The sequence below is a fragment of the Pan paniscus genome, chromosome 13 (genome assembly GCF_029289425.2).
Source record: "Pan paniscus chromosome 13, NHGRI_mPanPan1-v2.0_pri, whole genome shotgun sequence".
In the NCBI taxonomy this organism is placed as follows: Eukaryota; Metazoa; Chordata; class Mammalia; order Primates; family Hominidae; genus Pan; species Pan paniscus.
The window spans coordinates 100,721,106-100,743,977 of record NC_073262.2 but is presented as its reverse complement, the minus strand read 5'-3'; the positions used below and the strand labels follow the sequence as shown (position 1 = coordinate 100,743,977).

Sequence of the window (22,872 nt, the reverse complement as noted above, 5' to 3'; positions counted from 1 at the left end):
GGGATATTTGGAGAACTGCAGAGGGATGGCCATGTTAGGAGCAGAAGGAGTAAGTGGAAACTAATCATAGAAAAATGAAATCTATTGTAGGGAAAGTGTCCTACTTAACCTGAGGGAGCAGCCCCACTAGAAACAAATTAAAGAATTATATACACCTAGACAGGATTTTAAAACTTTGTTATCCTAGGGACTTGAGAAGCTATATTCCACTAAAGAAAATATATGTTGACTAATATTTGAACACTTCATGTATCTGTTGTGTCGCTAAAGCAAAAATTTACACGTCTGTTCAGAACAAACACTGGAGCATTCTGCTCAGTCTACTAGGAGAATCCCATGGCCCATTTTTGCTTACGCTTTAATTTTCCATATTTTTTTGTTCACACACCCAGGCTGACACCTGCCAGAGGATGTTTTAGTACTAGAAAGAAATCAATGGATCCTGGCAGCTGTCTCAGCTCCCTTCAAAGAGTGACCTTTAGGTGTGGCAGCCAAAGCATATCTCCCACCATGACATATTATATTTTATAATCCTCAGCTTCAGGTTGCATGTTTTAATAAAGTCTTCTACTAATGTCACCTTCAAGGGTATTAAACCAACACGGCTGATTTCCTTATTCTCCACCCACATATTCTTTTCTTCTTTTTTCTCTTGTACTTGAAAAAAAATGGGAATTGGTGGTACTGAAGCTGAGTTTAATTCTTTCAGCTGTGAAAAGTCCAAACATTGCTATACTATTTTAAAGTAACAGATTCCAATACTCCTCATATCTGTAAACCACATGTTGTTTATTTTATGTAGTCAGATATTTTAAATAAAAGGAAAAAATATAAAAATCCCCTAGTTCCTATGGACAAATTGCTCATACATACAAAAATGAGCACTCACAAAATGCAAAACCCCAATACTCATAAGACTAAGAGGAAAGGAAATCTGTCCTTGGTTTAAAACCAGCCCATTCTTCATTTTGAAGGCCAGACTAAGATGAGATTTATACTATGGCCTGCAACCAAAAGTGGACTATTTTGGTAGATATAAATATATATATCTTCTGTTCTCTAAGGAATTAAGCTAAGGGCCCTCTTTCTTGACTTTGCAGGTCTGGCACAACTCTAGAGCCCAGATAGCATTCTCTGGTGAAACTTTCAGCAGTGCAGAAACATTCTGTATCTCTGTGGTCCATTATGGTAGTCACTAGCCACATGTGGCTACTGAGCACTTGAAATGTGACGAATGCCCCTGAGGAATGGAATATCTAATTTTATTCAATTGTAATTATTTTGTATTACTTAAAATAGCACACCTATGGCTAGTGCTTTCTGCATTGGACAGCACGGGCTAAAAAGTGCCAACCTTCAGCAAGATAATGAATTAAATAAAATTATTTTTCATTCTCTCTAGCCTCTTTCCAGAGGCAGCACTTGCCCCAATTACAATTAAATAACTAATTATGGCTTGTACTTTGTAACATCTGTACCTCCCATAAGAACATAAACTCTGAATGCAGTAGCTGCTTCTATCATGTTCATAGAGGCATCCCAGGAGTTAGCACAGGGACCGGCCAAAGCAAGATTTTGTCTGTGTTTGTTGAATCAAAGGCTTTGTTTGTGTTTTTTGAATGAAAAAATTAGTTGAGTGCCACTGAATTCCTACTCCCCTCAGCCTAGGTCCCAATTTCCCAGGACTATGACTAACCACCCCCAAGAAACCTCATCTTCCAACTTCTTAATTCTGGCAAGGAATAGTCAACTTACCCAAAAATTAGCCTATCCTTTTATAACTAGTTCATTGCCCCCAGCTTTTTATGCAGGCCCATTTTAACAAGACTTTTCTGGAGAAAATTATCAAAGGACTGACCATCATGCTAATTAGTAATTTCAAGGTCAGACAATTATAATTATTTTAATTACATTATATTATGACAGGTATATCTGGGAAAGGCAGAAGCCAGTGGAGTAACAATGTGTGTATTTGTTGAGCGATAAGCTAGTGAAATTCTAATCACACTGGTTAAGGAGACTGTCCTATCTGCCCACATAAAGAACAAGTCATGTGGCCAAGGGCACCCCACTTTACATAAAAATGCATCCTAATTAAATTACATTTTTCTGCCAAAGATCAAGAGAAAATTGTGGAGTTTTAACTTTGTGTCCTGATGAGTTTTGCACTAGGAAACTCAAACGTTAGCTTTCTCCTCCTAGGTCCCTGTATTAGTCTGCTAGGGCTGCCATGACAAAGCACCACAGACAGGGTGGCTTAAGCCAGGGTCCCCAACCTTTTTGGCACCAGGTACTGGTTTCATGGAATACAATTTTTCCATGGACTGAGGGGCTGGAGAGGGGTGCATAGTTTCAGGATGAAACTGTTCCACCTCAGATCCTCAGGCATTAGTTAGGTTCTCATAAGGAGCAAACAACCTAGATTCCTCACATGCACAGTTCACAATTGGTTTCCCATTCCTATGAGAATCTAATGCTGCTGCTGATCTGACAGGAGGCGGGGCTCAGGCAGCAATGCTCATTGCTGCATGGTCTGGTTCCTAACAGGTTACGGAGCGAGGTTTGCTCCGTAGCTTAAGCAACAGAAATTTATTTCTGACAATTCTAGAAGCTAAAAGTCCCATATCAAGGTGTTGGCAGGGTTGGTTTCTTCTGAGACCTCACTGCTTGGCTTATATAGATGGCCATCTTTTCCCTATGTCTTCACATGGTCTTCCTTCTGTACCTGTCTAAGCCTAAATTTTGTCTTCTTATAATGACACCCATCATATTGGATTATCCCCCGCCCCACCAATTACCTCATTTTAATTTAGTTACCTCTTTAAAGGCCCTATCTCCAAATACAGCCATATCCTGAGATACTGGGGGTTTAGGATTTCAACATAGAAATTTGTGAAGGGGACACCATCAAGTCCATAACAGTCAACCCCTCCTAATGTTCCAATCTCTGTTGCAAGTGGACTTGTTATCTACAGCCAACCACACTAGAATCCTCTGTATTTCAAATTGAGGGATAGTTTGCCTATTGTAACATGAATAACAAACCCTTCCCTCCCCACTGAAGATGAGCATCTATCTCTCTGCTTTTATATATTTACAAGTTCAGGAGTTTAATTGTTATTATGAAGTGTGGATTTACCATTGTTATTGAGCTTTTTCATTCATTGTATATGAAACAGCTATGGACCAGGTGGGGCAGTCTTGTCAGACTGTGGACAAGGACTCCGGGTCCACACTGCCTGGGTTTCAATCATGGCACTGCCACTCATTAGCTATTAGCTAACCTTTCTGTCCCTTGGTTTTCTCCTGTAGAAAATGGATATCATAATAGTGTGTACATATATCACATAATTGCTATTAGAATTTACTGATTTAATAAGTACAAAACACTTAGAACACTGTCTAGAGAGAATACATATTTTATAACTATAAGTGATTATTTGTTGTTAAGTGTATTTTACATTTTAAAAATATATTTTAAAACTGGAACAAATTCAGTTCCAATCAGTCATATGCTTAATTCCAGCTTTATGGTGAATATTCTGATTTTCTCTAAAATGTCCCACTTCTTTCTGGTATACCCAATTTGTTTTACAATAATTCTCTAGTTTATTGAATAGAAATAATGATGATCTCAAGATGAGAGGATTATTCCAAAAGTGTAACTGAAACCAAAGGGTTTGCCAATTTGGAGCATAAGTGAATACCGGGGAGGAGAGCATTTTCTAAAAGCATTTTCATATATTTATGGCACTAGATATATGATGAGTTCTTGGTAAATACTTAAAGATTGGCAGTGATGAAGATGGTGATGATTCACAAAGGAAGGAAGAAACTCAAAGATAAAAGTTACCCAGATTTTAAGAAAAGATAATATAAAAAATCTAAAGTTCAGTCACTTTGATTGTTAATATCTGAACCATGCTAGAAAAAGACAATAAACCTAAAGGGAGTTAAAGTGTCTTTTTTTTTATCCTCTTATGAGCAACCAAAGGCAATAGTGACCAATGTCTTCTTGCACTGGGATAATTGTTAATATTTTCACAGATTTAAATTCATATAATTCAGTTCACATCTTGAGCACATTTTGTGTGCTTCTTCTAGAGTAACAACAAAAAATCAAACATGGGCACTAGAAGAGTAGAATGTAGAATATGGCCACTAAAAATTGTATATAATGTATACTCAGGATATCTGTGTACATATGTATATGGATGCCTGTACACAGCATGAATTGAGGGAAATGGCTTGAAGGAGCTGAAGCACTGATCTAGAAACCTGTGCAATTATATCAAATAACCCTGAGAACAGTCACCAGTTGCCTGATAGTCAAAAGATGGCCACCAGAAGGAGGAGAAAAATAAAGATGGGCACTGGTCCTATTGAGAGAAAAAGCCAAAAGCAAATTGCCAGTCCAGTGCATATGGGAGCCTGCCTGTATTCTGAAAAGATGGAATACTCTGGTAGGAAAAGATGAAACTGAGTAAAAGAGTAGGCCAGGTTCTTCAAATTATAAGACAGAGCTGTAATAACCAAAACTGGATGGTGCTGGCATAAAAACAGACATATCGACCAATGGAACAGAATAGAGAACCCAGAAACAAATCTACACACCTACAGTAAACTCATTTTCGACAAAGGTGCCACGAACATACAATGGGGAAGAGACAGTCTCTTCAATAATGGTGCTGGGAAAACTGGATGACCATATTCAAAAGAATGAAACTAGATCCCTATCTCTCACCATTTACAAAAATCAAATCAAAATGAATTAAATATAAGCCCTCAAACTATGAAACTACTACAAGAAAACATTGGGGAAACTCTCCAGAACATTTGTCTGGGGAAATGTGTCTTAAGTAATACCCCACAAGCACAAGAAACCAAAGCAAAACTGGACAACTGAAATCACATCAAGTTAAAAAGTTTCTGCACAGCAAAGGCAACAACCCAAAAGTGAAGAGACAAACTATAGAATGGAAGAAAATATTTGCAAACTACCTATCTGACAAAGGATTAATAATCGGAATACATAAGGAGCTCAAACAATTCTGTAGGAAAAACTCTAATAATCTGATTAAAAACTGGGCAAAAGATCTGAAAAGACATTTCTCAAAAGAAGACAAATGGCAAACAGGCATATGGAAAGGTATTCAACAACACTGATCATCAGAGAATTGCAAAACAAAACTACAATGAGATATCATCTCACCCCAGTTAAAATGACTTATATCCAAAAGACAGGCAATAAAAAATGCTGGCGAAGATATGGAGAAAAGGGAAACCTCATACACTGTTGGCGGGAATGTAAATTAGTACAGCCACTATGGAGAACAATTTGGAGCTTCCTCAAAAAACTGAAAATAGAGCTACCATACAATCCAGCAATCCCACTTCTGGGTATATATTCAAAAGAAAGGAAATCAGTATATCAAAGAGTTACCTGCACTCTCAGGTTTATTGCAGCACTATTCATAATAGCCAAGATTTGGAAGCAACCTAAGTGTCCATCAGCAGATGAATGGATAAAGAAAATGTGATAGTACATATGGAGTACTATTCAGCCATAAAAAAGATTGAGATCCTGTCATTTGCAACAACATGGATGGAACTGGAGGTCATTATGTTAACTTAAATAAGCCAGGCACAGAAAAACAAACTTTACGTGTTCTAAGTTATTTCTGGGAGCTAAAAATTAAAATAATTGAACTCATGGACATAGAGAGTAGAAGGATGGTTACTAGAGGCTGGGAAGGGTAGTGGGGAATGAGGAGAGATGAGGATGGTTAATGGGTACAAAAAGAAGTTAGAATGAATAAGACCAAGCATTTGATAGCACAACAGAGTGACTATAGTCAATAATAATTTAATTGTATATTTAAAAATAGCTAAAAGAGTATAATTGGTTTATTTAAAACACAAAGGATAGATCCTTGAGGGGATGGATAACCAATTTTCCATGATGTGATTATTATGCATTGCATGTCTGTACCAAAACATCTTATGTACCCCACAAATATATACACCTATGTACCCACAAAAATTATTTTTTTTAAGAGTAGACCAGGAAAAATGAAACTCCCCAGAGGTTGAAGTAGGAAAAACAGGACAAAATTTCAACCCCATGAGAAAACGGAGCTGCCAAGAACTGCAGAAACGCCCATCTTCCCAAATGACACATAGGCATCCAATGGTGACGTTGGACACAACGTCCAATATGAAGAACAAGCTTTGGTACACAGGCATCTACAGTGACCTTGGACATCATGACTGTGGATATTAAGGACAGGTTTTGGAGTCACATAGATCAAGGTGTGCATCCATCCCCACGGCTTACTAGTTAGTCGCATCATCTTGAACAACTTGCAGAGCTTCTGTAATCCTCTACTTTCTCCTAAATCTCAGCACTGTACTAAAACACAGTCCCCACCCTGAAGGAGGAGGATTTTGTATGAGAAAAAGACATAGGGACACATCATTAACATTTAGTGAGTCAGGGTGGTGAGCATGGGAATAAAATTGTGTATAAGCTACAGATCTGGCACTATACAGGAGATAATTTGGTTTTGATGAGAATTGGAGGGTGAGGGGTATGGAGGGACAAGAGCAGGGAAGGCTTCCCTGGAAAGGCAATGGATAACACTAGTGCTGGATGTGAGTGATGAAGAGGAGCTGGTGGGTGACTGAGGAGGGAAAGAACATCACAGTTGGCAGGAACAGCAGTGCGAAGGCATGGAATCCCAAAACTGCCTGATATTTCCAAGAAACAGAACTGAGGGCCTGGAGAATATAAAATGTGAAGACACGGAGGTAAGCAAAGCCCCCATCACAGAGGACCTTCTATCCAGGTCAAGAACTTGGCATTTTTTCTTGAAGCTAACAGACTAACATCAAATCATTTCTCTCACTCAAGTCTTAGGCTTTTTAAAAGACTTATTTATTTTTAACTCTCTTAAATGAATTTAGAGCATTTTTTTCAGAAGATTAAATGAATTTAATTAAATTTTCTTACACAAGAAGGATGTATTAGATTTGAAAAGAGGACTTGATATTATTTTCCAAATGCCTACAGTTTCTGTTGTCAAGTTACAAACTGAATCAACTATGTTTGGTTGTCAAAACCAATCAAAGTTAAGATCTAGCTGAGTTACAATTGACATTTTCCTCATCTGATGTATGTAATACTCTGGATTCTTGGGCTTCTCTACTGTGCTTCAATACACAAATAACAATAGTTTCACATGAAGACACACTACTGTATATGAATCCTTTTGAAATGACTGAAGATTTATCCTAAATGTAAACCTTAGTAGGGAAAATCACTACATTAGACAATAATTATAATTAATGTAATAATAGTTAAAGGCACTCAAAACTTCATGGAGAACAAAAGGTTAGAGACAGAAAAATGCTTAGACTGACAACTTCATGGTAACTACATGACAAATCCAGAGGACACTACTCACATGCATTCAGTGGGAATGGCACCCCCTACGGTTGTGCAGTGCACAATTGACATAGGAGTATGCAGCAGCTCTGGCCAATTCAGGGATTAGACTGTTAAACCTTATGCTGCAAAAAAGAAATGACAGACAAACTGGTATAGAAATGTCTAATCAAAAGCTCTAGGAAAATAATACTGGTTGTGCTGATGTTTAACTTCAATGAAAATTCATAAAGTTTCATGTAATTAATTTTCAAGTCTTCTGTAGTTCAGAGATCTCTATGAAAACTTTTCCTGAGTATCTTTGACAAAACAGCCAAAGGATCTGACCTTCCCAGGAGCTGTTATTTAAAGAGGAAGGACAGTAGTAGTCACTTTATTATTTGCTCCTTTCTCTCTCTCTCCTCTCCCTCTCTCTCTTTCTGACCAGAGAAGAATCTCTAGAACAAAATTATGCTTCCTGAGATGAACCCAGCAATTTTTAAGGTGGTGGTTATTAAGTAGAGGATGACCGAACGATTTAGTATGGTTGATAAAACTGTGATTCAGTAGCAAAGACTGTATTTTTCAGAATTTAAAATTGTAGTTTCCATCTTGATGGCATTTGTAATTATTATATTGCTTACACATTTTTATGTTTTTCATAAGAACAGCTGAGAATACATTTAGTTAACCAAAGCCTCCAAGGAAAATTTCATTCCTCTATTATTGTTATTATCATATCTACATGTATTATTACAGAGCTTATAATAAGCAGGGTTTAATAAGTGAGTTGTTTAATATAAGAAATGAGCCTATGATATAACACATATACAAACACACACTATGCATACATATAATTGTTCCTTTCGATGGTATTCTTCCTCTCCCAGGCTAAAATGTACTATTGATAAAGGAGAACAGGAAGGAAGTTGCTGGCTTTTTCCCTCTCTAGTTTCAGAGTACATGTAAAGACTCTATGGGCTGACTCAGAGGATACACAATATACATTGTTAAGAAGCTTCAGTCTCACCTACTCAGATTTAATACTAGGACATAGTTACCTCTAAAACATACTTTTCCTATACAAGACTTTATACGCTAGCTTTGTTTTTTAGCAGTCTTAGATATCAGTTTCTTGGTTGATAGCAAACCCACGATAAACAAGAACCTGTTTCCTGCAACATGTGTGGTAAGTGTGGAGAGCCATCTGGAAGGTAAGGGAATGAGGAAGCGGTGTGTAACCATCCATGATTTCACCAGCAAATAAACTGTATGGAACTCTCAAGTGTCTATAGGACTGTTTCAGCATATGTTCAAATTGTGCCCATCCAAGCAGTTTGGAGGAATAAACTTCTGTTACAATAATGTACCACCAGAGAACATGAGTAATTCTAACACATTCAACCTTCCCTTTCTATATATCTTTGCTTACAAAAAAGTGAAGCCCAATTGAATCTGAAAAAAGAAAAGAAAAAAAAAACAGAAAATGACTGATAGAGACCCATATTTCTGACCCAAGAAAATCAGAATTTGTTGCTGAAACCCAAGTCATATTTTCAGGGCATCCAGTATATTTTAAATGTATATGAAAAATATGTCTCTTAACACATGCTTAAGAAAAGGAGCTCAACTTTCTGAGACTAGATTTATTTGTAATTGATCAGGAATGTTTTTTGACCCAAGAAAAGGAAAATTCCCAGGCAACACATTCATGAACCAGTTTTATTCTAGTTTTTTTCATAAGGCCAGCTGCTGAGTAGATGACAACTGAGAGATCCAGAATATTCTAGTTGATTAAGGAATCCCTCTGAGAGATTTGAATTGCAATATTTTTTCCCTGGAATACATTGTAAAGCAATTTAAGAACTTTCCATCCCTCAGTATAACTGACTCAAAAATCCATTGAGAATAGTTATCTTTTAAATAAACACTCAAAGACTTTAGCTATTTTTAGAACACATAGCTTCGTCCTGGCAGATTTACAAATCCCATCATGAGGGGTTAGTGTATTTCACTGCATAGGGAAGGATTCTCTTCTTTGTCTCTGAAACCCTGGAGCTTCTACATAACGACTTGTTAACCTTTCCATAATATTATGCAATGATGCAAAAGTCTAATACTTAATTCTAAGTCATGGTTCTGTGAGAGTCTTTTCTTTCTGGAAGTTACCTTTTTTCAAAGCATTAATAAAATTATGATAATGATCCGTATTTCTTGTCTTATTCAAGTAGTTATCTGAAGAGTTATGTGTAAATTTTTATGAATTTAAGCATATTTTTAAAACTCCAAGGGTATACGTTTTTCAAAGAATCTATAATTAATCTCATAAAGCCATGAGTTTTTCCTTAAAGGGAAAATTCAGTTATTAATTATCCTGCATTCATAGATAGGTATCTTCACTTACCACAAATACTAAAAGTATCAATAATGTATGGAGAGTAATTAATAGTACAAAATCATTTTACAAAAAGTGGGAAATAAGGAGAAAAAAAGATTTATCCTCCTGGCCTATTACTGTGAGTATGTAATCTCATATTTGATGTATCTTTGAGCACATTGTATCTACTTGAAATAAGAAATGTTTAATTAAACTGGAAAATAACCACTTATGACTCCAGGGTAACTTTTTTGCTGCTCCATAATCACGATCTTTTCAATATGACTTTAAAAAAGTAGCATCTAATTTCATTATGCTTAACCTAAATTATCCTTTAGATTTTTACATTTACATATTTGTGTGTACACATATACATCTATACACAAATAACATTTTATATATACATGTATATTTATATATTTATATGTATCTATTTTTATATATTTAATAAGTATATTTTATATATTATATGTATATATTTTATATATTTAATAATTTTATATTTCATAAAAATTTTTTATATATGAGATATGGCTTGGCTGTGTCCTCGCTCAAATCTCACCTTGAATTGTAATAATCCCCATGTGTCAAGGGCGGGGCCAAACAGAAATAATTGAATCATGGGGGTGGTTTCCCCCATACTGTTCTAGTGGTAGTGAATAAGTCTCACGAGACCTGATGGTTTTATAAATGGAGTTCCACTGCACAAGCTCTCTTGCCTGCCACCATGTAACACATTCCTTTGCTCTTCTTCCGTCTTCTGCCATGATTGTGAGGCTGCCCCAGCCATGTGGAACTGTGAGTCCATTAAACCTCTTTCTTTTATAAAGTAACCAGTCTCAGGTATATCTTTATTAGCAGCATAATACAATATATAAATGCATATGTTGACAATGCTCAACTTTATCTGAGCCCTGTGTTCCAGGAAATCAGGGATGGTTAAGAAATCCCCCCATCCTTTTGTGTTCCTCAAAAGACCTTACTTACTGCAAAGAACCCCTCTTCCCCATAGGACTTAGCTAAGACTCATGGAATCTCCCTTGTTTATCTGTGACATGGCCAGACACAGACCTTTCAAATTCCCTTTCTTGCCTCATAAATGACTAGCTGAACTGTTTGTCTGTTTGTGTCCACTAACCAATCTGGAGAAAATATTGATACCTACTACCTGGACTTGGCCAAACTTTAATTAGGCTTCTCTCTTCCCTTAGGCCCTGGAACTTTGACCCACTCTCATCCTGAGTCAGCACACAGCCTCTCCTTAATCGCCTCTTACCAAGAAAGGACTGACCACAGGAAAGATGTTTCCTCACTGTAGGATCAACTGTGGGATCACGCTACCCACTCCCTCATATGTGCTTCTTTCTGACCTTCTGTGCCCTTCCCTATAAAAGAAAAATCCTTTCTGCCTGGCCTTTCAAATGCTTACAGATCTTAAGGTAGGCGCATTCTCCCCATTACAATAGTTCCCCTATCACAGTAGTCCCCTCTCCTTATTGTGATAATTCTTTTGAACAGATTCTCTATCTAAATTCAGATTTGACTTTATTTGACAATGTCTGTGTGCATACCATATATGTGTGTATATATGTATATGTATATATAGATATATATATGCACACACACACACACATTCAGAGAAGTGAACTCATTTTGCTCTGATTTGGATTAACAATAAGGAAATTAGATAGATGTAGCCCATTTTTGTCTTCCTTGAGTAACAATATCAGAAAAGGAGCTTATGAGTATAAAACCTACAAGGGCTGTAAGGAACCAGAATGAAACAATTTGGTTATCAATGTTTTCTTTCCACTTATATCACTGTAAGAAATACTTAATGCAGAGTTAAGACATCAAACTCACTTAAGCTACAACTCACCTTAGGCTAAAACTCTGTGTGTAAGAAACAAATTTTCTCTAAGGAAAATTTTCCTGAAAGAAAAGTAAGACCTTCAATAACTTCACAAGTTGGAGCCAAGTCCTCTGGTCTATGATGCATCTATTCATTAGGATCCTGCCACTTTTGAATTATTCAGATTCATTATAAAATGCAGCTTTCATCTGAAAAAAAAAAGTGTACCTCCAAGAGATGCTAAATTTAGTTCTACTGGAGATAAAGTGGTGTGTGCTTCCATAATCATGTCAACAGCCCGGCTTTTATCTCTACTAAACTCCTGGGCAGCACAGCTGGGATGCAGCCACCCAAGGCAGAAATCTGGACACCATGTAACCAGTCTGCCTATTGCTAAGAAGCATTAACATTCTATTTGAACTGTCCTATATTGTTGGATAAGAGCTGTTTGAAATAATGTTTTAAACTTGTGGATTTTTTTAAATTATAGATGCATCAATTATACTTCAAAAAATTTACCCATATATCTAACACTAATACTAATATTCTATATTATATAACTCTCTCTCTCTCTCTGCATCTTTTCAGCTTTAAATTGTAGAAATTTCTCAGAAACCAACCTTATAACATCCTCCTCTGCAACTATAAGCTATTAAATGAATTTTATGGATACACATGGTTATAAAACTTCGCTGCAGATTATATTTTAGAAGGTGGGTGATTAAATTAATTTGTAATTAATATGGCCAGATTTGATATAATGACAAATTAGCCATAATGCTAATGAGTGGTAATTAAATGAGCAAGGCAGAAATTTTAGAACTCCCCAGACCATGTTGAAGAGGTCCGGCACATCTTTATTTTGATGTGTTTTCTTTTCACCATTATTTTCAAATTGTTTTGGCAACCACGCTCAAGTATCAAGATACAAGGCAGGATTTTGGAATCCATGAAAGGCTGGAATATTTACTCACTACTGTACTGGTATTTCCCCATGGAAGACTTCCCTGGCCTCTCCCATTAGGTCAAATCCCATTGCACACTCTCATAGTGTCATGCACTTTTTTAAGGCACCCATCATAAGGACAAATTTAACACACATCATGTGATTGTTAAATGACAGCTTCCCCCACTAGACTGTCAGCTCTGAGACCAGAAGGCCACATTTTTATTCACCAGTACATTCCCAAGCACAAAGCCTGTCACCTAGTAAAGACCTAACAGATACATTTGTTGAATTAATAAATTTGGTTTCACCAAAAATAAAATGAAATAAAAATTTGTTAAATTATTGTTTGCTAATTTATGGATTAGAAGCCTCATTTATGCATTGCACTTCCTTATTTATAAATGTCAGTGTGGAAATAACATCACCTTCTTGAGGTGGGAGAGAAGGGTCTTTATTTTGCACTAATTAGCCAAACAATAACAAGATTCTACAAATGTGTCTAGGAGTATCTTTTCAAATACCTAGTCCACGGATAAATATATCAAACTTAGTTTATAACCCCCAGATAGATGCTATGCCTTCTAAATGTATACTCTACACTTTATAAGGCTTAATAATATTTTCTTTTGTGTATAAAAATAATGGTACTGACACATGAGATTCAAGCTGTTTTTCTAGAAGTGATCCATCCATTCTCTCCCTTCTGCCACCCACCTTCTTCCTGGTAATCAATGATATCCATTGTAAAGCAGCTGGCTAAGATTCCAAGTGAGTTTAGGGCTTACTAGGTTGAGCGAGACTAAACTGGCTGCCACTGGAATAAGACCCTCAATTTTGGCTTCATCCCTATTTTGCCCCTCCCAGTTGCATTCACCAAACGTTTCTGGCATGACTGTTAACCATAACTGTTTGCCAAAATTCCAACATTATTTTTAAATGTTTAATAGACAAAAAAATTGAAATAAACTTTACAACAAAATGAAAATTGAAGAAGTAAATGTTGCCTAGAGAAGACACAGAATAGATTCTGCTGTAACTCCTCAGTCGACAAAGGACAGATTGTAGGTCTGAACAGTAGAACTGTGGCTGTGGAGGAGGGGGCATGAGGAAGGAATATGAAAGGAGTATAGCCTTTGTAAAGTTTTTGCTAGAGGCATGGCTCTTGAACTTCCTCTGTCCCATCAAGAAATGGCAGCTAGCAATGTCCAGACTAAAAGCCAATGAATAGCAAAGCTGTCCAAGAGAAACAAGAGGAGGCTGGCTGGGCTCTCAGGGGTCCTGGGTCTGGTCTTCTGCTTTGGTATTGTTGTTGTTGTTTTGCTTTGCTTTCATGATTCCCAATCGTACCTGTCCAAGGACTCAACTGTATCCATTCGCTCAGGGGTGATCAGGCCCTGGGAAGCTGATTCATGCTAACCAAGCTCATAGGAGATGGACAAATAAAAAAGGAAGTTAACTGATTTACTTACAAAGAGAAATGTGACTACTGGGCAGATGGAACTAGTTATACCACTTGGTCAATTCATTCTATTTTCCACTAGAAAAGTGTACCTGGGAAACCAGATTGAGAAAAGAGAGTTGTTTTGTAAATATAGTGTTGTAAATAAATTATTCTCAAGATACACTCTCTCGCTGTAGCTTTCTGCACTAACCACTGACTACTGACAGTAGGCATATTCTGTCAAGGTGATTGAAATATTCATGCTAGATGGGCAGGACACTCACTCCCTTAGATAAGTAAAATAATAAATATAAAACACTTGGTAGGATACTTGATACATAGAAAGTGCTCAGTTAATACAAACCATTACTATTATGGTGCTGTCAGTATTTTGACAATATAGCATAGTGGGATGACGACATGGCCTTTAGAGTTAAATCCTTGCTCCATCACTCACTTCCTGTATGCCAATGGGAAGGTTCTTAACCTCTTGAGCCTCATTTCCCCTATCTGTAAAATGGGTATAATAAGAGTAAATTTACAGGGTTATCCTTAAAAGTAGTTAAAATGTTGTGTAAAAATCACTTGATTATTGTAAGCACTGAATGTTCATTTTTAATAATAAAAATAACAAACACTCATATAGCATGTGCCAGATACTGCTTTATATATATTTACTCATTTAGTCCACATTATAAGGGATAGTTGAAGAACTTGTCACTGGTAGATTGTATTTACCAATATCTGCTCCTCTTCCCTGAGAAGGTTTACATTTGTCCTACTCTACTGAAATCAGACTTGACTGTGGCTTGCTTTGACCAGTCAAATGTGAGTGGAAGGGACATGTGACTCTACTGGGCAGAAGCTTTTAAAGACCACTTTTGCATCCCTACCTCTGGGATTGTAGAAGTATTTGCTGGGATGGAGTCTCCATTAGCCTGTGTTCCTGAGTGACCATTACTTACCTGTGATGGACATGTAGTACAAGCAAGAAATAAGCCATTGTGTTATATTGTAGTAGATTTTCAGATTTTTGTTACTATGGCACAACCCAGCATACCCCAACTGATACAAGAGCATAGAGACAAAACAAAATTTTCCCAAAGACACACAGCTAGGAAGTGTCTGGCTGCAGCGTCTGTACACTTAATCACTTTGCCTGCTGTTTCTCAATAATTGATAGTATAATAATATCAATATTAAGGATGGTTTATTATTAATGCATTATTGTTGTTGTTTGGAGGTCTGTTTCTACACTTTGTAAATATACTTTTTTTTCTGAATACTCAAAAGGAATCCTAGCCTTTCTCTAGATTCTACAGCAACGACAGCTGGCAGATGCCAGAGACACCACTGGAAAAGTTCTCAATAGACAATGTGGATGATACTGGGCATGTTCCTTCTTTATATACCCTCAGGCAGCCCCCAAAGGCATGGTCACTATGTCTGTTGGAAGAGCCTGGTTTGAACATTCACACTAACAGCCCCCTCTCCACAGTATCTCATAGAATGATTTTAAATATCTATGGCCAGTAAGTGAAGGGTAGCCCACTTCTCACTCTCACTCAGCTTTCAGAGATGGATGCCTCTCCTCATACTTCTTTTCCCATTAGCCCATCATCTGTTTCCTTTCTTTTGTCTCTCAACAATGAACAGAGACTTCAAATGTGTTTTCATGCTCTAATTGAAAGCGTATTTCTACACTGACATCCATGTAATTTCCTCTGTGTAGCAAGATTCCCCAGAACTGTAAGGTCCTGAAATTCGGGAATTCAGTGAGGGAATCTGCCTGGGTTAGAAACATAACTACACACGGAGAAGTGAGAAGCTTCAATCTCTGCTCTTCCCACGGAAATTGAAAATGTTTTAGATAAAAGCAGAAGGAGCAAAGGCTTAAGTAGTGATAAAAAGCAAAAGCGTTAGGGGGAAAAGTAATAGTCACATATACTAAACATAAATTTATAAAGGCAGCCCAGAATCATGGCACACATTGGAATGCATTAAATTATAAGTTGGAAATCTATCCAGGAAAAGTGTAAATACATATTTAATAGGAATGACCATTGAAGAGGTAATAGTTTTATTCATTTTTTATTTATTGCCTGTTATTCAACAAGTAATCAATGAAAGTCATGAATAAATAAGAAGGGCAGCTACTTCTTAACCCTTTTATTTCTCCTTTAAGCTCTAGTGATTACCTACTTCATAGTTTTTCCTTTGTAATAAAATATTTATTAATTATATTTCTTTAATATTATTTTTATATATCTCTACTTGATACTTCTCCAGCCTGCTAAAATTGATTTTTACATAAAACTTTTAAAAACACAAAGTAATAAAATTTAGTTTCTTAAAATAGCCAACAGGACAAGTTAGAAAAATATATATTGGGAAAGCTCACTAAAATGCTCCCCTTGGGTTCTTTCTAATTTCAGTTTTATAGATGTGATCACCTTTACAATGCAGTTCTTTTTGTACTTAAAAAGTCAAATCACTCTAGATAGAGTTCAAGACTTTAGATGAATTCCACTTCATTGCAAATAGCATTTTATCAGTGATACAGTGTAAGTCCACATCTTGCTCCCAAGAGATCTTCAGAACTCTCATGAGTGAAACACTTCCAAAATTACTAACAATGTACTAGAATATGTTGGCTACGTAAGTGAAGTTGTAGTATCCCTTTCTGAAAGCCTTAAAAAACAGGAAAAATTTTCCATTTTGAGATTTTAATATTATGTTAACAACCAAATGTCTACAGTTTGAATGTTTGTGTCCCTTCCAAAATTCATGTTGGAACTTAATCCCCAATGCAATAATATCAAGAGGTAAGGCCTTTAGGAGGTGATTAGTGCCTTATAAAAGGGCTGGAGGGAACTAGCTAGGCCCTTTTACCTTCTTTTGCCTTTCTTTCCCTTCAGCCATTTGAGGAGACACCATTCCTCCCCTCTGAAAGACAAAGCAAGAAGTCACCATCTTGGAAGAAGAGACTGTGCTCTCACCAGACACTAAATCCACTCCTGCCTTGATCTTGGATTTCTCAGCCTCAAGAACTGTGAGAAATAAATTTCTGTTGTTTATAAATTACCCAGTCTCAGGTATTTTATTATATCAGCACAAGAAGGACATCATGGAGAAGAAACAGAGGGAAAGGTCTTTTAACATGTGAGGGTGGAATGGAATGGAGTTATTTTGATCCAGTGATTGTCTTGAAAAGGTAGTGAGGACTGAATCATCCTATCATCCTAAATAAACACAATGGCTATGTAAGGAGACCAATTTCATGTACAATAGTGAAAAAGAAAGAAAGGAAGAGCAAATTGACTGCTACATTTGGATATAGACATATGGCAAAAGTGTGGAAAAATGCAAAAGATACGCTAAACAAGTCCCTACACTGGACCCATGTAGGTGCTAGAATATGAATTAAAGAGAAACACAAGTGTGGGATCTTCCAGAAGCACCTTGATTTCAGTTTCCTTGCTAAATACTAAGTCCTGGTCTCTGGAACAATTTGGACACTGTAATTATAATTCTTATTCATTATATTGTAGTTAGTCATTTTTCTTTCTGCAATTTTTTCTCCAGCTTTTAATATCAGATAAATGTAATATTGAATTGCAGAAAACAATTTATTTTTCAGTCTCAGCTCAATTTACTCTAAAGCCAATGCCCCTTTGCACCACTCCATGCTGTCAATCCCCCAGCTTGCTGAGGGCACATTTCTCATTTTTTTCCAGCTCCTTCCTTACTTATTGGAAATTACACTGGAATTAAATATTTTTAGAAATGCAAACCAACACATTTAACCAGAATTGGTTAATTCCCACTCCCTCTCTCTAGATAGTAGGGAATACTAGTCTAAATCATGTATAAGGAAACTTTTTCAGTAGGCAACGCAGAATTGTACCACAGCCTCCTAATTCAGTGATTATGTCTTTCCAGGATGGTTATTAATCATTCAACCAGCTGGAAGCAAGGTAAACTGAATCTACTAAACTTATAAACAAAGAGTATTTATTAAAATACTTAGAGGAGCTCTGAAAATCAATAGCAAGGCTGGAGAATCAATTGGGAATCAAGTGTTTCAGATCTAATGCATAAGAACTAAAGGAAGAATCTTATAGAAAAAGATATCTTCTTAGAGCAGCAACACTGGAATAAAAAGTCTCCAACAGAGCCCAGGCTCTTTTTCTCTCAGCTAATAATTCAAATTCAAAGGAGGTCATTTGTCCAGCTCTTGGGGAAAGGACACCAGATTAACAGGCCCCAAACTCAACGGAGGAGAAAAAGGAGCTATTGGAAGTGTGGAAATGTTCTCTACTCTTGTTTAGTAGTAGTCCACTACTCTAGTGCTCAAGCTGAAATACCAGCAGCTAGTATGTGAGTTATAATAATAGAAAATCAATTCTGTCTGAAAAGCTCTCTCTTGGAATAATTTGAACAGCATTTGCTCAATCACATCTAACAATCAGCTTCTGTCACTAAACCAAACAAAAACATTAAGAAATCTCTGACAACACTAAGTGGGCTTAAGTCAGAAGTTAACAAAGAAATAAAAATAACAAAAACCTGATTTCTCCATGTTCATCCTCACCTGGCAAACAAACAAAAATAACAGCTAACATATATGCTGTCTAGTTTTGTGCACTGTGACTTACATCTTTTGTATGTATTATCTCATTTAATTCTCACAAAATCTGAGATGTAGGTATTATTACCACCCTGAGGGAGATTACATAACTTGGCTAGTCTCACCACTATCAGGTAATCACACAGGGCCTGCATTCTTATTCCTGCACTAGGCTGCCTGGACCCAATGGGACTGATATGGATTGGACCCAAATGTCATCTTGAATTGTAGTCCCCACAATCCCCACGTGTTGTGGGAGGGACCTGGTGGGAGGTAATCAAATCATAAGGGAGGTTATCCTCATGCAGTTCTCATAATAGTGAGCGAGTTCTCACAAGATCTGATGGTTTTATAAGGGGCTTTTCCACCTTTTGCTCAGCACTTCTCCTTGCTGCTGCCATATGAAAAAGGACATGTTTGCTTCCTCTTGCACCATGATTGTAAGTTTCCTGTGGCCCTCTCAGCCATGCTGAATTGTGAGACAATTAAACCTCTTTCTCTTATAAATTAATTACCCACTCTCGGGTACGTCTTTATTAGCAGCGTGAGAAAAGACTAATACAGGGACTCAGCCACATGGATGGAGTTTTAGAGGAGGCAGAACAGTATAGTGGATAGAACCATGGGCGTGAGTTAAAAATTGCAGGCTGGCTATTTACTAGGTATGTGACTCCAGGCAAGAAATTTCAACCCCCACAAGCCTCAATTTCCTCATTTGTGAGATGGAGAGAGTCCTATCAGAGTCAGCACGTCATGTTGCAAGATTGCACTGTTGTGGCAAGGAAGAAAGGGGAAATGTACATAAAGTACCTAGCCTTGAGTGCTGATCACAAAATAAGTGCTGAAAAATTGATGGCCATTATTAGTTACATGTCTGTCTCTCCTTATAGACTAGTCTTGGAGACCCAGGTAATCCTCCTGATATTTGTAACCCTAGCACCTTTCTGTGACAGGCACATTAACAAGCCCATATAAAATCTTCTGAACATAAAATGTTTATATCAGGGTACACACTGCCACATTATAATCTAGGGTTATAATAAGCACCTCTTTAACACTACAGCTCTAGGTCATCCCTGCTCCTTAAGCAAATGATGCCTTATCCATCCCCCTCCTCCACTGGCCTCAGACTGCTAACTTCATGAGGTCAGGGTCTGTATCTCATGTTCTCCACGTATCCCCAATGCCTAGCACAGAGCCCAATGCATAGTAGGGGCTTATCACTTGTGGACTGAATTTTTAATAGACATTTGTAATATGTCTTACAGCTAAACTAACACTTTCACATAAACATGTGCAGCATCTCTGCAGCACAGGTTAAAGACACAGGGTCTGGAGCCAGACTGCCTGAGCTCAAAATTTAGTTACACCATTTACTAGCTGAGCACCCTCAGGAAATATACACAGACTTTCAATGCCTCCGTTTTCTCACCTGTAAAATGAGATTAATAACAATACTGAGTTGGTGTGAGTATTAAATTGTTAATTCATATAAACCTCCTAAAACAGTACCTAGCACAAAATGAGTGTTCTTTAAATGTCAGCAATTATTAATTTTGTTTGTAGCTATTTTTCTCCCATTTAGCTGTCAAGAATATATTCTGTCTGCCTAAATCATTTCTTTTTTTCATGTAAGAAAATATAAAAAGTGGCATATTTACTTCAAAATTCTAAAATTCATGTGCAGCAGAGAGCAAATCATAATCTCAAGAAAATGACTTCCAAAGTTATTTGCAAAAAGAAATGTATTTATAGGAACTGTTCTTAAAATAAAAATCCTCAATGGCCCTAGATATTTTGTACTTTGTCTCTTCGAAATCATTTGTGTTGGAACCTTCCCCAGAAGCATTTGTCATTATTCTTTCCACAAACAAGAATAGCCATATTGACTTGAACGTAAGTATTCATGTGAGTAAACACACACACACACACACACACACACACACACACACCAGGCAAATTAATCTCACACATGGGCTGTACCCTGCCTGCACCGAAAACCTCATTGCCTTATTAAGGCAAAAACCATGTTAATTCCAGTATGCAGCTCCCCATCTCCTAGAGTTTGAACCTAGAGATCAAGCCACACATTCCTGAAGCCATCACTTGACCCAACTTCAAACAATACTACAAGCCTACAGTAATCAAAACAGCATGGCATTGGTACAAAAACAGACATATAGACAAATGGAACAGAATAGAGAGCTCAGAAATAATGCTGCACACCTACAACCATCTCAGCTTCAATAAAGTCAACAACAACAAGCAATAGAGAAAGGACTCCCTATTCAATAAGTGGTGCTGGAATAACTAGCTAGTCATGTGTAGAAGATTGAAATTGGACCTCTTCCTTGTACCATATACAAAAATCACTCAACATGGATTAAAGACTTAAATGTAAAACCTAAAACTATAAAATCTCTGGAAGCTAACCTAGGAAATACCATTCTGGACATAGGACCTAATAAAGATTTCATGACAAAGACACCAAAAGCAATTACAATAAAAACAAAAATTGACAGTGGGATCTAATTAAAGAACTTCTGCACAGCAAAAGAAACTATCAAGACAGCAAACAGACAACCTACAGAATGGGAGAAGATATTTGCAAACTATGCATCCAACGAAGGTCTAACATTCAGAATTTATAAGGAACTTAAATTAACAAGCAAAAAAATAAACAACCCCATTAGAAAGCAGGCAAAGGACGTGAACAGACACTTTGCGAAAGAAGACATATACGCGGCCAACAAGCATATAAAAAGGTGTTCAACATCACTAATCCTTAGAGAAATCCAAATCAAAACCACAATGAGATACCATCTCACAGTCAGAATAGCTAAAAGTCAGAAAATGACACATGCTGGCAAGGTTGTGGAGAAAAGCGAATGTTTATACAATGCTGGTGGGAATGTAAATTCATTCAGCCATGTGGAAAGCAGTGTGACAATTTCTCAAAGAACTTAAAACAGAATTACCATTTGACTCCAGCAATCCCATTAGTGGGTGTATACCCAAAGGAATATAATTCCTTCTACCATAAAGACACATGGACATGTCTGTTTGTCACAGCACTATTCACAATAGCAAAGCATGGAATCAACCTACATGTCCGTCAACAGTGGACTGGATAAAGATAATGTGGTACATATACACCACAGAATACTACACAGCCATAAAAAAGAATAAGATCATGTCCTTTGCAGCAACATGGATGGAGCTGGAGGGCTTTATCCTAAGCAAACTAATGCAGAAACAGAAAACCAAATATATATATTCTCACTTATAAGTGGGAACTAAACAATGAGACCACATGGACACAAAGAGAGGAACAGCAGACACCAGGGACTACTTGAGGATGGAGGGTGGGAGGAGAGAGAGGGTCAAAAAACTACCTATTGCATACTAGGTGCTTATTACTTGGGTGACAAAATAATCTGCACTCCAGCCCCCCGCGACACACAGTTTACCTATATAACAAACCTGCACATGTAACCCTGAATCTAAAGTGAAGGTTTAAAAATCCAAACCATCATATTTAATCCTTGACATTTCTCTACACATTGGAGAGATGAGGAGGAGAAAAGTAAAGGCACAGGGGACATCTGAATGTTTCATCTACCTTCAATACTGTAATGTTCCAAGCAAAGCTCTCAGTTGCTTTGTTGAGTTTTCTTCCCTTCAAGCCTTCTTTTGCCCCCAAATTATGAAGTTCTTCATGGAACTCCATCCCTTTGAAGAAAGAATGCATAAGAAATCTGAGTATGTATCTCAGAAAAATGGGCATCTTATAATGAAAATATTATCAGTAAAATATAATTTCACATTCCTGTCTTCTCATAATTTCCAAATCCCTAAATTGAACTATCCTTTTCATTCTGTTCATCCCACCAAGTAGCTGTCCTTATGCACAAATTGACAACAGTCAATGCATTAGGCTAAATTGTATTTAAAACAGCCAGGAGCCATAGAAAATGACATGAGAAGAAAAAAAGTAAATTCTATGGGTACAAAAAAATAGGAAGAATGAATAAGACCTAGTATTTGATAATACAACAAGATGACTATAATCAATAATAAGTTAATTGTACATTTAAAAGTAACTAAAACAGTATAATTGGATTGTTTGTAACACAAAAGAGAAATGCTTGAGGGGATGGATACCCCATTTTTCGTGATATAATTGTTACACATTAC

The 22,872-nt window shown here is 36.9% G+C and overlaps 1 protein-coding gene across 6 annotated transcripts in view; it reads right to left on the bottom strand.

Moving 5' to 3' along the window:
• Positions 1-22,872, bottom strand: part of PLCL1 (phospholipase C like 1 (inactive)) — a 348,610-nt gene that overhangs the window by 27,747 nt on the left and 297,991 nt on the right. For 5 of the 6 annotated variants that reach the window (XM_003825319.4, XM_034954746.3, XM_034954743.3 and 2 more), the window contains one exon: positions 22,298-22,407. The exons of the other annotated variant lie outside the window; for it this stretch is intronic. In XM_003825319.4, coding sequence (XP_003825367.2) covers positions 22,298-22,407 — 110 coding nt within the window. The remainder of the gene's footprint in view (positions 1-22,297; positions 22,408-22,872) is intronic. 6 annotated transcript variants of the gene reach the window in all.